Genomic DNA, 13,045 nt, shown 5'->3' on the forward strand with positions numbered 1-13,045 from the left:
GTGTTTTTGTGTTGGCCACAAATCAGATTTAATTTCAAGTCACGTTTATTGAGCAAACTAGGAATTTTTCTTGCATTTTATCCTTACACCAGCCACGTGAAATAGGGGTTACTATCCACGTTTCACAATCGATTTATAATTGAGGTTGCCACATGCTGTAGCTGAAATCCTCCACCTTCATTCCTTATTGAGCGTCTATGATCTTCTGGGGATGGACTAGTTCGCCAGTTTCTGCCTCTTAAATTCAGTCTAGGGATGAAGGTAGAAATTTAAACACCCAACACTCCAGTGCTGCAAAAGCACAAAACATTGTGGGAGTGAAGTGGAGAAGGTGGAATGCTGATTCCAAGCGCATGGAGGTTTCTGTAAGGCCTACAGGCAAGAAAAGATGGGTCTGAGAAAATGCAAGTAAAGTTGTCCAATAAAACTAGAATGAAGACATTGGGTTATAGAGGTAGGCAGGGTCAAATTAGGGATATTTTATTGGAAATTTATCCTACGAGCAATAGTGACAAGGGTAATTTAGAGTTGTAAGTAGGGAGTGACATAATTTCTTTCTTTTTTAATGGCTGCTGAGTGGAGAATGGGTTGTACGAGGGCAGAAATGGAAGTAGGGAAAACAGGCCGGTGCAGTCCTTGCCCATAAGTATCATCTAGGCCTGTCAATTCCACTTTCTAAAAGCCTCCCTGAATCAGTCCTAAGAATCTTTGATCTCTTCATTTCTACTGCTACTACTCTATTGTAGGCCATCGTCATCTATTGCTTAGAACAGAAGTAGGCAAACTTTTTCTGTAAGGGCCGGATAATAAATATTTTAAGCTTTGCAGGCCAGACAATCCACTCTCAGCTACTCAACTTTAGAGCCTGAAAGTAGCCTTAGCCAATCAGTAAACAAAAATCTATGATAAAAAAAACTTTATTTATGGACATTATAATTTGAATGTCATATAATTTTTACAATGCAAAATATTCTTTAGATTTTATCAACTACTTAAACATTTAAAAACCAGTCTTATCTCCATTGAAAAATAGGGAGTGACCCTCTCCCTTCCTCTCTGAAATCAATAAAGTATATTTAAAAAAGAAAAAAAGGAAAAATAGTCAGATGGCCTGCCCACTGGCATAGAGCACTGCTGTGGCCTTCTCTTTCTTACTCTAATATTCCCCACCACAACACCCAGACTGTGTTTTAGAAAATATCTATTTGATTATGACATTGTCTTATTTGAAATCTATCAGAATTCCTTAATATGATTTATAGGACCGCCTATGACTTCTCTAAATTTGCCTCCCACTCTTTCACATTCCTTGTCCAACCTTCCAAGTGATCATTTGGCCATTGCTTCCTTTGGATTATCACTTATTTCCCTCTATTTGTAACACTCTGCCTTTCTCCCTTCTTTTCCTTTGCCTGCTTAACTGTTCATCCTTTAAGACTTGTCTCAGATGTCACTAGTTTAAGAGACCCTCCTATCCTAACACTGTATTATACTAATCTTCCCAGCCAGACTATGAATTCCTTCAGCATCTAGCATAATACCTGAGACACAGTATCTTAATAAATTTGTTAAATGAATGAAATAGTGTAGAACATGGATTGGAGAATGAGGTACTGGCAGCAGAGAGGCCATCTGGGCAGCTGTGCCAATATTCCAGATGAAAAAGGCTTGCAGCAACAATGTGTATGGAGAGAAGTAGGTGGATTCTAGAGTTGCTATTTCTCTATTTCAGCTCTAGATGACCTTTGACTGCTAAAAAAAAAAAAATATATGTTTCCTCCAAAGGCAATCTGCCAACACTGAGAACATTTAAAGGTGTGCCCTATAGACTTGAGAGTTTTCCCAAAGTGGAGTTACAAAGACAGAACAATGGCAGAAGCACCTCTGAGAATAAGCGAACAACCTTCCCTATGTAACAGGTTTGAAGAGATGGCTTCTCTAGCAGAAATCCAAATTCTGTAACATTTGCCTTTAAAATGTTACTTAACAGTATCATTACATACTCATCCAATCACTTCACTAAGCTCTCTCATGATCAGTGGACATAAAGATGTGCTATTTCCTACTAGTTTTCTTGTAGCCACCTCTTCACCACTGCATAAGTGGCTCTGAAGCACTGGATGACATACCATTGATGCCAAAATGCATCTCCTATTCCTAGGTGGGAGTTCTCCACTCTAGAGTTCTGCTAGACGCCCTCCCACCCTGAGAGTTCACACTGCCCAACATGGTGATCACAGTTCAGACAACTCCAATGCCTACCTTTAAGTGATGTGAAAGGCAAGAAAAGGGGTTCATTCTAAGAATCTCCTTTGCAAAATAACTTTCACCTTGTCCCCCATCTCTTACAGACTCTGGCCCAAGGATACAGTTCCCTCTTCCTGGAAAGCCCTCTCCACCCTCATCTCTTAGCTAATTCCAACTCATCTCTTAGCTAATTCCAACTCATCTCTTAGCTAATTCCAATCTGTCAAACTTACCTCAAATGTTATCTCTTTCTCTCACCCCCAGTCTCTCCACTCCGCTCCCATAGCATCTGGTACAGACCATTATCATTCATGCAACAAATGTTTATTGAGCACTTACTAGGTACTGGGGGCCGGGGACACAGCAGTAAACAAAACAAGTATTGACCAAATTTCCTGCCCTCATAAGGGGTCACATTCTAATACCACATGTATCAAAACTGTGCCTATCTCCTGTCACAAGCATGGGACACATCTTACACATCATTGCAGCTCCAGTGCCCAGGGCAGATTGGCATAGAATGCAGGTGCCAAGTATAACTGACAGTTACCTGAATAACCCATCACAAGAACATCAGCTCAGGATCCCAGCTGATCATTTTCCTTCCTTTCTCTTTATAATCCACCCTGTATAGTCACGTGATCAGTTCTTTCTTCATTATGTCCCCTGAACCCTATTTATTTAGCTGTAGAGTTGTGGATATCTATACTCTAGCTTCCTTATCCTGCCAATACACTGAAATGGCACTTCTGACCAGGTTCTATTGTCATAGAGTTCAGCTCTCTGTTCTTATGAGTCATCCTATCTGAGTCAGGAGAAAGGAGAAATGGGAGAACATAGACATTGCCTCATGAAAGGAACATCAGGGAACTCTTTATCTCTTGAACATTATACTGTGGGAACTTTTTATATTGGGTTGTTTCCTTTTAAAACTAACATTTGCAAGGCATGTTGTGTTTACAAGCTACCTTCATATCCACTCTCTTACTTGACCCTTTCAACAATGCTATGAAGTAGATAGGTATTATTATCCCCATTTTATAGTGATAATACTTCTCAAGACTGGAACTGTTTTTTAAAAACAATCCAAGGTTCAAACCAAGATTTTTGACTAAATTATTCCCACTTTGTCATGATCAAGATACATTCTACCCAATGGTCTCCCATCCAGAAATATCACAAGTTAGCGATTCTCTTCCCACAGGCTTCAGAACTACCAAACTAAACCTACTGCTGGGAACACTTTGGCCCTGGGGCTTTGCCTTCTTTGCTCAATCAGCTTGAACCTAAGGGGGAATGCTAGAAATGCTTATAAATTTGGGGCTCTGGTTCACACTGGTCTTGCAGTTGGAGAGCCAGGTCCACAATGGCCTAAAGCTACGTTGTGAGGAGTGGGGCTATCATTACAACAACACACATACTAAAACAAAAAAACTTTATTTACAGTTGAAAAACATGGAAAATCCTGGGTTCTGAATTGTGATACTTCCAAGGTTTCTTGATCAAACAGGGCAACAGCAGGCCAGGAAGCAAACACAGGGGCCAATCCAATCCAGATTTTCCTACTCATGAGCATCACCCAGAGAAGGGCAGGCCTACAATGGCAGATACATGGAGGTCTGTAAGGGATGGAAGAGATTAGCAGCTCAGAGGATTGGAATGGGACTTTCCATGAGACAACATTCCCACCTATTCTCTACATTCCTGATCCTCTTCGCAAAAGAGTAAAACCGGTCTGATTCTTGCCATAGGCCAGACCTTTGGTTCTCCAGAGCAAAGTTGAAAGTAAAAAAAAAAAAAGTACATTACACAAGAACCAAGAAGAAACTAACATATACTGCCAAGTATATTATCTCATTATTTACCCTTTACAACTCTGTGCAATATACATTATAAATTAAGCAAAGGAGAAAATTAGGGTCCCAAGCAGTTCAATGGCTTGACAGTGATGGGGCTTCCTGATGTACTGGCACCAAAGCACATGTCTTTTGCCAGACCTGGAGCACTCTGTGGAGCTGTAGAACAAAGAGCAATCCTCCTTACCTGTGGGTTTTGGTCCCAGGGTTATACAGAAAGGAAATTGCACATCCTCTGTTTATGGCCTTTTAGTTGTACTAAAAGAACAGGGTGAGTTCACTCTGACACTACTCTCCCCTCCCCCAGAATGTGGCCACCCCCCCACCCCCCCTCTCCCTTCCAGAAGACAGGGAGTCCTGGTGTCATATTGCAGGCTCAAAGAGAAGTTTAACTATGGGTCCTAATGCAGAATGTACAAAAATGTATAAATGCACTTATAAGTTGCATTGTGCTCCAGGACCCAAGCTCTATCATAGACCAGTCAGCATGGTCTCTGCCTCAAGAGAAAACCAAACACATTTGTGTTAATGCTGTAACAGAGAGATGAACCAAGTACTGGGAGCTCACAGGAGGGGATCACTGACTGCCTAGACCAGGGAAATGGAGATGGAGGGACCAGGGAATGATTCAAACTGATGTTAGTCACATGCACCTGGGAGGGGCCGGGAGGAACTAGGATTAGTTAAACCACATATATACAGTGTGTATTTATTATAAGACTAGTGACCCGGTGCACAAAATTCATGCACAAAAGGGAATTAGAGGAAATATTTTAATATTGCTATTTGTCCTTTCTCCATAATAGAAGTGTCAGAGATGAAAGAAAATTAGTAAAATGTATATGAAAATCTTCCTCCTGTCAGAGTCTGGGGCGCGCCATGGGAACCAGAGTCAAGTCCCCACCCACCCACCCACATGTGCCTCAACATCGCGGGAGACCCAGACCCGGCTGGCCCCACCCCCGTCAAGCCCCGCCGGGTGGGGGGTGCGGCCTCAGGTTGCCTGGCCCGGCGCTGGGCTGGGAGGTGTGCCTTGAGGTCTCCCGTCAAGCCCTGCCAAGCGGGGGGCACAGACTCAGGTCCCCCAACCCGGGACGGGGAGTGCGCCTTGAGGTTCCCCATCAAGCCCCGTGGGCGGGGGGAGGGGGACACGGTCTGAGGTCCCCCCGCCTGGCACCGGTGCGGGGGGCGCGGCCTGAGGTCCCCCATCAAGCCCTGCTGGGCTGGGGGCATGGCCTGAGGTCCCCTGTCAAGCCCTGCCGGGCGTGGGGTGCAGCTTGAGGCCCCCCGTCAAGCTCTGCCAGGCAGGGGACATGGCCTGAGGTCCCCCGTCAAGCCCTGCCCTGCTGATTGCTCTTTAAGGCTCGTTTCGGGAACTTTGGCCTCTGCTGTGGGAGCAGCCATCTCGACTGTTATGGTGTGACGGTCAATTTGCATATTACCGGTTTATTAGATAAGTGCTCAATATAGGAAATTCAAGCATATACAGGACAATATAAATTGAAAAATTCTCTTGCTATCTCTACAGAGGTAACCATTATTAATAGTTGGCTATATATTACTATAGAAATTTCTGAAATAGTTATTCAAAATAAATAGTTGTATGGTTTATATAATAGACTATTTCTTTTTTTAAAATATATTATATTGATTTTTTTTACAGAGAGGAAGGGAGAGGGATAGAGAGTTAGAAACATCGATGAGAGAGAAACATCGACCAGCTGCCTCCTGCACACCTCCTACTGGAGATGTGACAGTAACCAAGGTACATGCCCTTGACTGGAATCGAACCTGGGACCCTTCAGTCCGTGGGCCGATGCTCTATCCACTGAGCCAAACCGACCAGGGCTAATATACTATTTCTTGATGTTGTCACGTAATTTACCTTAGAAATCTTGCCAACACATTAAGATCTACTGCTTTCTGTAAGACCTGGTTCCAACATAGGAAGCTTTGCTTTTGTATAGTCATGCACCACATAACAATTCGGTCAACAATGGACCGCATGTATGATGGCAGTCCCTTAAGATTTTAACAGAGCTGAAAAATTCCTAGATTTAGTGATGTTGTAGCCACTACAACTTTGTTTATGATACTGCTGGTGTAAATAAACAAATGTACCGCACTGCTAGTCATATGAAAGTACAGCACATTCAATGATAATAACAATAAATGACTGGTGTATGTATTTACTATACTATACTTTTATTGCTATTTTAGAGTGTACTCTACTTAGGAAAGTTTGCTGTAAAATAGTGTGCTGTGCTTCACCAGCAGCATCTCATTCTTACCACGTCTCCTGATTGCATCATTCTCTTGTGCTTGATTTAATCTCATGTTGTTTTAGAGATTTTGTGTAGCCTACGTGTTGAGTGTTTGTGATGTCTACAGTAATGTCACTACTCACACTCACTCACTGGCTCACCCAGAGCAACTTCCAATCCTGCAAGCTCCACTCATGGTCAGTGCCCTATACAGCTGTACCATTTTTAATCTTTTACATCATATTTTTACTATACCTTTTCTATGCTTAGATATGTTTTGTGCACAAATACTTATTGTTTTACAACTGCCTACAGCATTCAGCACAATAACATGCTGTACAGGTTTGCAGTCAAGAGCAATGGGCTATACCATACAGCCTACGTGTATAGTAGGTATTATCATCTAGGATTGTATAAGTGCACTCTGTGATGTTCACACAACAGAATTGCCTAATGACACATTCTTAGAATGTATCCTAGTTAAGCGCCTGTGGCTGTACTGGATTGCCCTGGAATGGAGCCAGATATTCTCCTCTCCCCTCCCTTTTTAGCTGGCAGGGTTTCTGACTTTCAGGGCAGCGGACAAACAGTGTCACACACCCAGCAGGAACACATATATTTGTTGCCAAATCTGTAGTGCTCCCAAGACCCGTATTTTCATGCGGAACCTCCTCTCTCTTGCCTGGACTACAGCAGTGGATACCGCACTGCCCTCTACCCCATCCTCCACATTGCTGCCAGAATCAACTTCTAACGAAGAAAATGCAAGCACAATGTTCTCCTGCTCAAAATCCTTCAGTGGCTCCTATTGATTTGGTTCTTTTTGGAAAGTCAGGCCCCCTTTTGAGAATTTCAGGAGAACAATGAACTCTCACCCAGGAAGAAAAGAAAAATGTACACAATGCCTGAAGCCCATCCCCACCCTCAGGATTACATATGAACTCTCAGCCTACACTGGTTCTCACAACTGGCCCTGGCCTCCGCCAACTTCGCCTCTTCACTGTTTGCTTTTCCTCTCTTCCTGCTTTGGCCATACTGAATTTGCAGTCTCCCACACACTTTCTGCTGCTTCCTGCTCCTGTGCTTTGTTCATGCTGTTCCTCTGCCTGGAATGCCCTCCCCAGTTTCAGCCACCTGACAGGTTCTTATTCTTTCTTGTACTCAGTGGAAGCATCATCTCTCCTGCCATCTTCACAACCATGCCAGGCAGACACAGGCATGTACACTTTCCTCACTTCGTCCTAAAGCCTCCAGTCCAGTGCTTTATTGCACTGTAACTGTCTGTTTCCCAAGACACTGTGAGTTCCTTGAAGGCAGGAACTGGGCTTTTCAAATTTGTAGCCTTATATGCATTATGGGACCAGTCTTTTTTGGAAATTTATTTTTTCAATTACAGTTGACAAACAATATTATATTAGCTTCAGGTATACTGCATAATGATTAGACATTTATATACCTTAAGAAGTGATCACCCAGTATGGTACCTATTTTAATTAATTAGTACTGATTTGTACAATGAAGAACCAGCGAATGTGCCACCAACATGTCTTTCATAACCTTTCTCTGCAGGCATGTATCACATCTACAGGATATCTCAATTATTCCAAATAGCACCTTCACAACTATTACCATATCCACTATCCACAGGTATGATTAATTTTCAACCTAATCACTATTTGAACTTCAATGCCTCATTATAAGCTGTAATAATTATAAAATTATATGTTGTGCTAATTATATATTTTTTCCTCAGATGCAAATATTAAAAGACATTCATTCCAGCACCACTGAAAGCGGCATTACCCACATTCCTCTGATAAGCATTTGAGATGTTTGTTACAAACATAGAATCCTGGGTCCCACCTTAAACTAACTCAATCAAACTCTCCCGAGGGAGGGACCTGGGAATTAGTAGGTTTTTCAAATGCCCCCAAGTGATTCTTCTCTTTAGGGGAGTTTGGGAAACAATGAAGTAAAGTAGTTCTCCACTGCTTGCCACAAATACCAGGTTTGGGGATCACAGGGAGGTGAGCAGCAATTCAGACTAGCAAGGTTGCCAGAGCCAACAGCCACTCCCTTTTCCAAGAGACTCTCAGGCTTTCAAAACAGAGGTTCCACCAGCCCCTATGTGATTTTAAGTAGCAAAGAACACAGTTCAGTCTATGACAAGAGAATCATGAGGGCCACGATTCACCTATGTATCTATGTATCAAATTGATCATAGAAAGCTTTCACAGGACCACAAGATAAAACCAAGGTTTCTACATGTAAAGCTGTACAGAAAACTTCACTTTAACTAAAATCAAAGTTAGAATCTAAGGCAAAATACAAAAGAGCTCTAAAAGAAAATGTTTCAGAAGCAACCAATGAGTGCATAAATAAATGGAACAACAAACTGATGTTTCTCTCTCTCTTTCTGTCTGTCTGCCTCTCACTCTCTCTCTTTTTGTCTCAACAAGTAAAAAAAATAAATTAAAAAATTATTCAAATGTAATAGATACATAGATAGATAGATAGATAAATAAATAAATAAATAAATAAATTCTCGATATGCCAAGGTTGTGGGTTTGATCCCCAGTCAGAGCACATATGACAGTCAACCAATGAGTGTATAGGTCAGAGCACATATGACAGTCAACCAATGAGTGTATAGGTGAGTAGAGAAACAAATCGACAATTTCTCTCTCTTTCTTCCTCTCTCTAAAAAATCAATTAAAAGATCTTTTAAAAGATTAAATAAAATTAAAAAGTGAGTCCCTCAGTCACATTAGCCACATTTTAAGTGTTCAATTGTCACATGCGGCTGGAAGCTACCATAACAGCACAAATGGAAAACATTTCCCCATCACAGAAAAGGAATGTCTTACTAGGACAATTCTCGATCTAGAGAGCCTCTGAAACAAGCAAATCCCCCCCATGGAATTCCTTTCTGCTTGGGTTGCAGGTTGAAAGGAGAGGCTTTCGAGGAGGCAAAGGTTTATATGATCTCTGCTAATAGTGAGTGAGGAGGGGGAGAGTTGATGATCACCACCCCTCAGAAAATAAAACTACCAACAAGGATTTTCTACTAACTTTCTGTAAGAGACTCAGAAAATTATAGAAAAGAGGCCCCCAAAACATAAAAGAATTTCTAAAATTTATTCTTTTAATCTTCTGTCCTCTGGTAGTGATCAGTGGTCAATCTCTAGAAGGATAAGGACCTCTGAGTTCAACTTTAGTTACAGCAAAGAAATGAAGGGGAAAGGGAGGGAATGGCCAGCAGCTATTTAAGGGGGATACAGGTTGATCCCTAGGGGCCCCCAGTCCCGGCGGAAAGGAAAGCTCAGGTGACAACTGGGCATGAGAGGGGACCATCTGGCTGGATGAAAGAGAAGTCCATGTGCAGCTTCCAGCACACACTTGTGCATTCCTGCCTCAGCATTTGCTCACACCAGTTCCCTGCCTGAAATGCCTGACATTCTCTCTCACTATTAACTCATGAAACAACATTTTACTGAATGCCTGTAAGTACTACATATTGTGAACACAAAGTCATAGATAGAGATATAAACAGTCATTAAAGTGGTCTGGAATTTGACTACATCCCCATTTTGGAAAAAGACAGAATTCAGAAAAATAAATTCTAGATAATTTTGTAAGTATACAAATAGAACTAATGAAATATTAGAAAAAATACAGAAGATATTAGGATCTGAGGTAATAAGGACCTTTTTAAATAAGATAAAACACAAAAGCCATAAGGGAAAGACTGATAATTTGACCTCATCAAAATTTAGAACTTCTGTTTAACAAAGGATATAACCAAAGTTAAGATAAGCAACACACTGCCAATTTTTTCTTAAAACATATTCTGGAGAAAATAGTCACAACATATAAAGAACTAAGACTCAGAATGTATAACTTTCAAATCATTAAGAAAGAGGAAAAATAAACTATATGCTACAACCATCTCATAGAATATTATGTCCGTTTTGTTTTTTTTAAATGAAATAGTTTTACTTGAACAGAGGAGGAAGTCTTCAGACATAATGCCAAATGGAAAAACAATGATGAACAATACAGTATGATGTCATTTTGGAAAAACAAAATCTCCCAAAATTAGATAGGCAAAGAAAAGGCCCTGATGGCTACACATCAAACTGATAAAGAAGTTACCTCTGGGAGAGGAGTGGGACTGGGGCTGGGGTAGTAACAAGGGGGGGTGGGGGACTTTAACTTTTGTGTGAAAATTTTTATAAGATTATATAATGTTACTCGCCAAAACCGGTTTGGCTCAGTGGATAGAGTGTCAGCCTGCGGACTGAGAGGTCCCGGGTTCGATTCCGGTCAAGGGCATGTACCTGGGTTGCGGGCACATCCCCAGTGGGGGATGTGCAAGAGGCAGCTGATCGATGTTTCTCTTTCATCGATGTTTCTAACTCTCTCTATCCCTCTCCCTTCCTCTCTGTGAAAAATCAATAAAATATATTTAAAAAAAAAAAAAAAGATTATATAATGTTACTTAATAACCAACCAAAGGAAATATGTGAACCTTGATTGGATGAATTTTCCTATAGGTATAAAAGTTACACTGTGAGTAACTGGGGGAGTTTGAACAGGTATATTAGATGTTATTGTGGTTGTTTAGGACAGGGGTCCTCAAACTACGGCCCGCGGGCCACATGCGGCCCGCAGAAAACATTTATCTGCCCCGCCGGGTGTTTTTGCCTCTGCTGTCTGTTGCTTAGCAGCCGACTAGTTTTTTTTTTTAAACTATAGTCCGGCCCTCCAACGGTCTGAGGGACAGTTAACTGGCCCCCTGTTTAAAAAGTTTGAGGACCCCTGGTTAGGATGTTCTTGTTTTCAGCAGTTGCTTACTGAAGTATTTATGGGTAAAGTGTCAAGAAGTCTTCAATTTTCAAATGGGAAGAAATGGAAGGAAGGAAGGAAGGAAGGAAGGAAGGAAGGAAGGAAGGAAGGAAGGAAGGAAGGAAGGAAGGCAGGCAGCAGAGAGGAGGAGATGGAATGGGAATATGAGGGGAGGAGAGAGGGAAAGAAAAAAACAAATGTCAAAGCAAAATGATAAAGTAAGAATGTTAATCACTGGTGAATCTAGGTGAAAGGTATATGGGTGTTGAATGTACTATTCTTCCAACTTTGCTACAGGCCTGAAAATGAGAGAGAGAGAGAGAGAGAGAGAGAGAGAGAGAGAGAGAGAGAGAGAGAGAGAACACACCATTTTAGCTGGAAGGGATCAATTTCTCCCTTGAATTCTTATGATACTTAGCAATGTCACTCAAATTACTAGTGATCACCTCTCAGAATGTGTCTTATTCTCTTTAAGCTCCTGAAAGGTAGAGGCATCTTTCAATTCTTTGCACCCCTCTGCATGCCCAGCATGATGCTAGCACAGAGCCGGCAGTGGCAAGAATGGGTAGGAGTTGAGGTTGAGAAATGTGTCATGTTTACCTGTGAAGCTGGCAAATACAAAGTCAGGACCTGGAATTGCCCATCAGTTCTGATGAGAAGGGTGACAGGCCTATCTCCTGGCCACTTAGGCTGACCCAGCAGGGAATCACCCCGAGCTGGTGCTCTCACCCAGAGCTGGTGCCAGATCTTTCTAGTAGGACTACAGTCTGAGAAACGCTATCAGAAACTGCCTTATGGCTTTTAGTTTGATACTTTGTAAACTACAAAGTGGTAGAAAAGTATTGTCCTTACAGTGACCACAGGAGAGAGGAATTATCTCCATTTGACAGATGAGGAAACAGGCTCAGAGAAGGGAAGTGACTTCTGCTAGGTCACCCAGAGAGGAAATGGGCTCAATCCCATGTCTTCAAGTCTAAGGTTCTCTCTGCTAGACCAAGCTGCCTTCTCTGGGGTGACTCCAAACCAGGAAGAGAAAGACACACTTACCTGATTCCGTCTTGCTCTGGATTACATCTCCCCACACTGTGAGATCACCACAGGCAACTTGGGCTTATTGTTAGGGCCTGTGGGAACATTCTAAGACAGAAAGCACAGTGGAGATTCAGATACTCAGACACTCATCAAACATTTACTGATGTCTGCCAGCCCCTGTGCTAAGGACTGAGGGCTCAGAGACTGATATGACAACAGTCCATGTCCTAACAGATAGGTAAAGCATATAATACAGATAAAAAATAAAACATACATTTAAAATATATCAAGTCTACGATATGTAATAAGTTATAAGAAAGTGTATATAGGGCAGAGGAAGCAATTAAATGTTACTTAAAGAGGTCAGGGAAGGATTCACAGAATAGGGGATTATTTGAGCTGGATCAAGAAGGATAAATGGGAAGAGGAAAAGAAAGGAGAAGAGCATTCCAGGTAAAGGAAACAGCATGAGCAACGGCTCAGGGGCAAGAAGGAAAAGGAGGCAGGGAGTATGGCGCATTTAGAGGAAAGCTCAAGTAGCCTAATGTGACTGGAACATGGAGGTGGCAGTGGCAGAAGGGCTGTGAAGAGAGAGGCAGGGATGAGGTCAGGAGGGATCTTGAATGCAGTGCCGAGTAGGATCTTATCAAGTAGGTGAAGGGGCCACCACAGCCCAAATCTCAGTGTGCAATCAAGAGGCTAATTATAGGCCAAAGCACTTGGGAGGCATGTGGTCTCTCCTCCCTTGCCTTGAGAAGTCATGTAATAGAGGTCATGGATGAAGACTGGGCCTAACAA

At 42.0% G+C, this 13,045-nt stretch overlaps 1 protein-coding gene across 1 annotated transcript in view; it reads right to left on the minus strand.

The window, feature by feature from the left end:
* Positions 1 to 2,555: 2,555 nt before the first annotated feature.
* Positions 2,556 to 13,045, minus strand: part of PPIH (peptidylprolyl isomerase H) — a 22,067-nt gene continuing 11,577 nt past the window's right edge. Inside the window, exons 8-10 of the mRNA XM_014454489.2 lie at positions 12,816 to 12,828; positions 12,263 to 12,352; positions 2,556 to 3,866 (exon numbers count right to left, since the gene is read on the minus strand). Coding sequence (XP_014309975.2) covers positions 12,284 to 12,352; positions 12,816 to 12,828 — 82 coding nt within the window. The 3' untranslated portion in view covers positions 2,556 to 3,866; positions 12,263 to 12,283. The remainder of the gene's footprint in view (positions 3,867 to 12,262; positions 12,353 to 12,815; positions 12,829 to 13,045) is intronic.

The sequence above is a fragment of the Myotis lucifugus genome, unplaced genomic scaffold, assembly GCF_000147115.1.
Source record: "Myotis lucifugus unplaced genomic scaffold, Myoluc2.0 scaffold_37, whole genome shotgun sequence".
Taxonomy (NCBI): Eukaryota; Metazoa; Chordata; class Mammalia; order Chiroptera; family Vespertilionidae; genus Myotis; species Myotis lucifugus.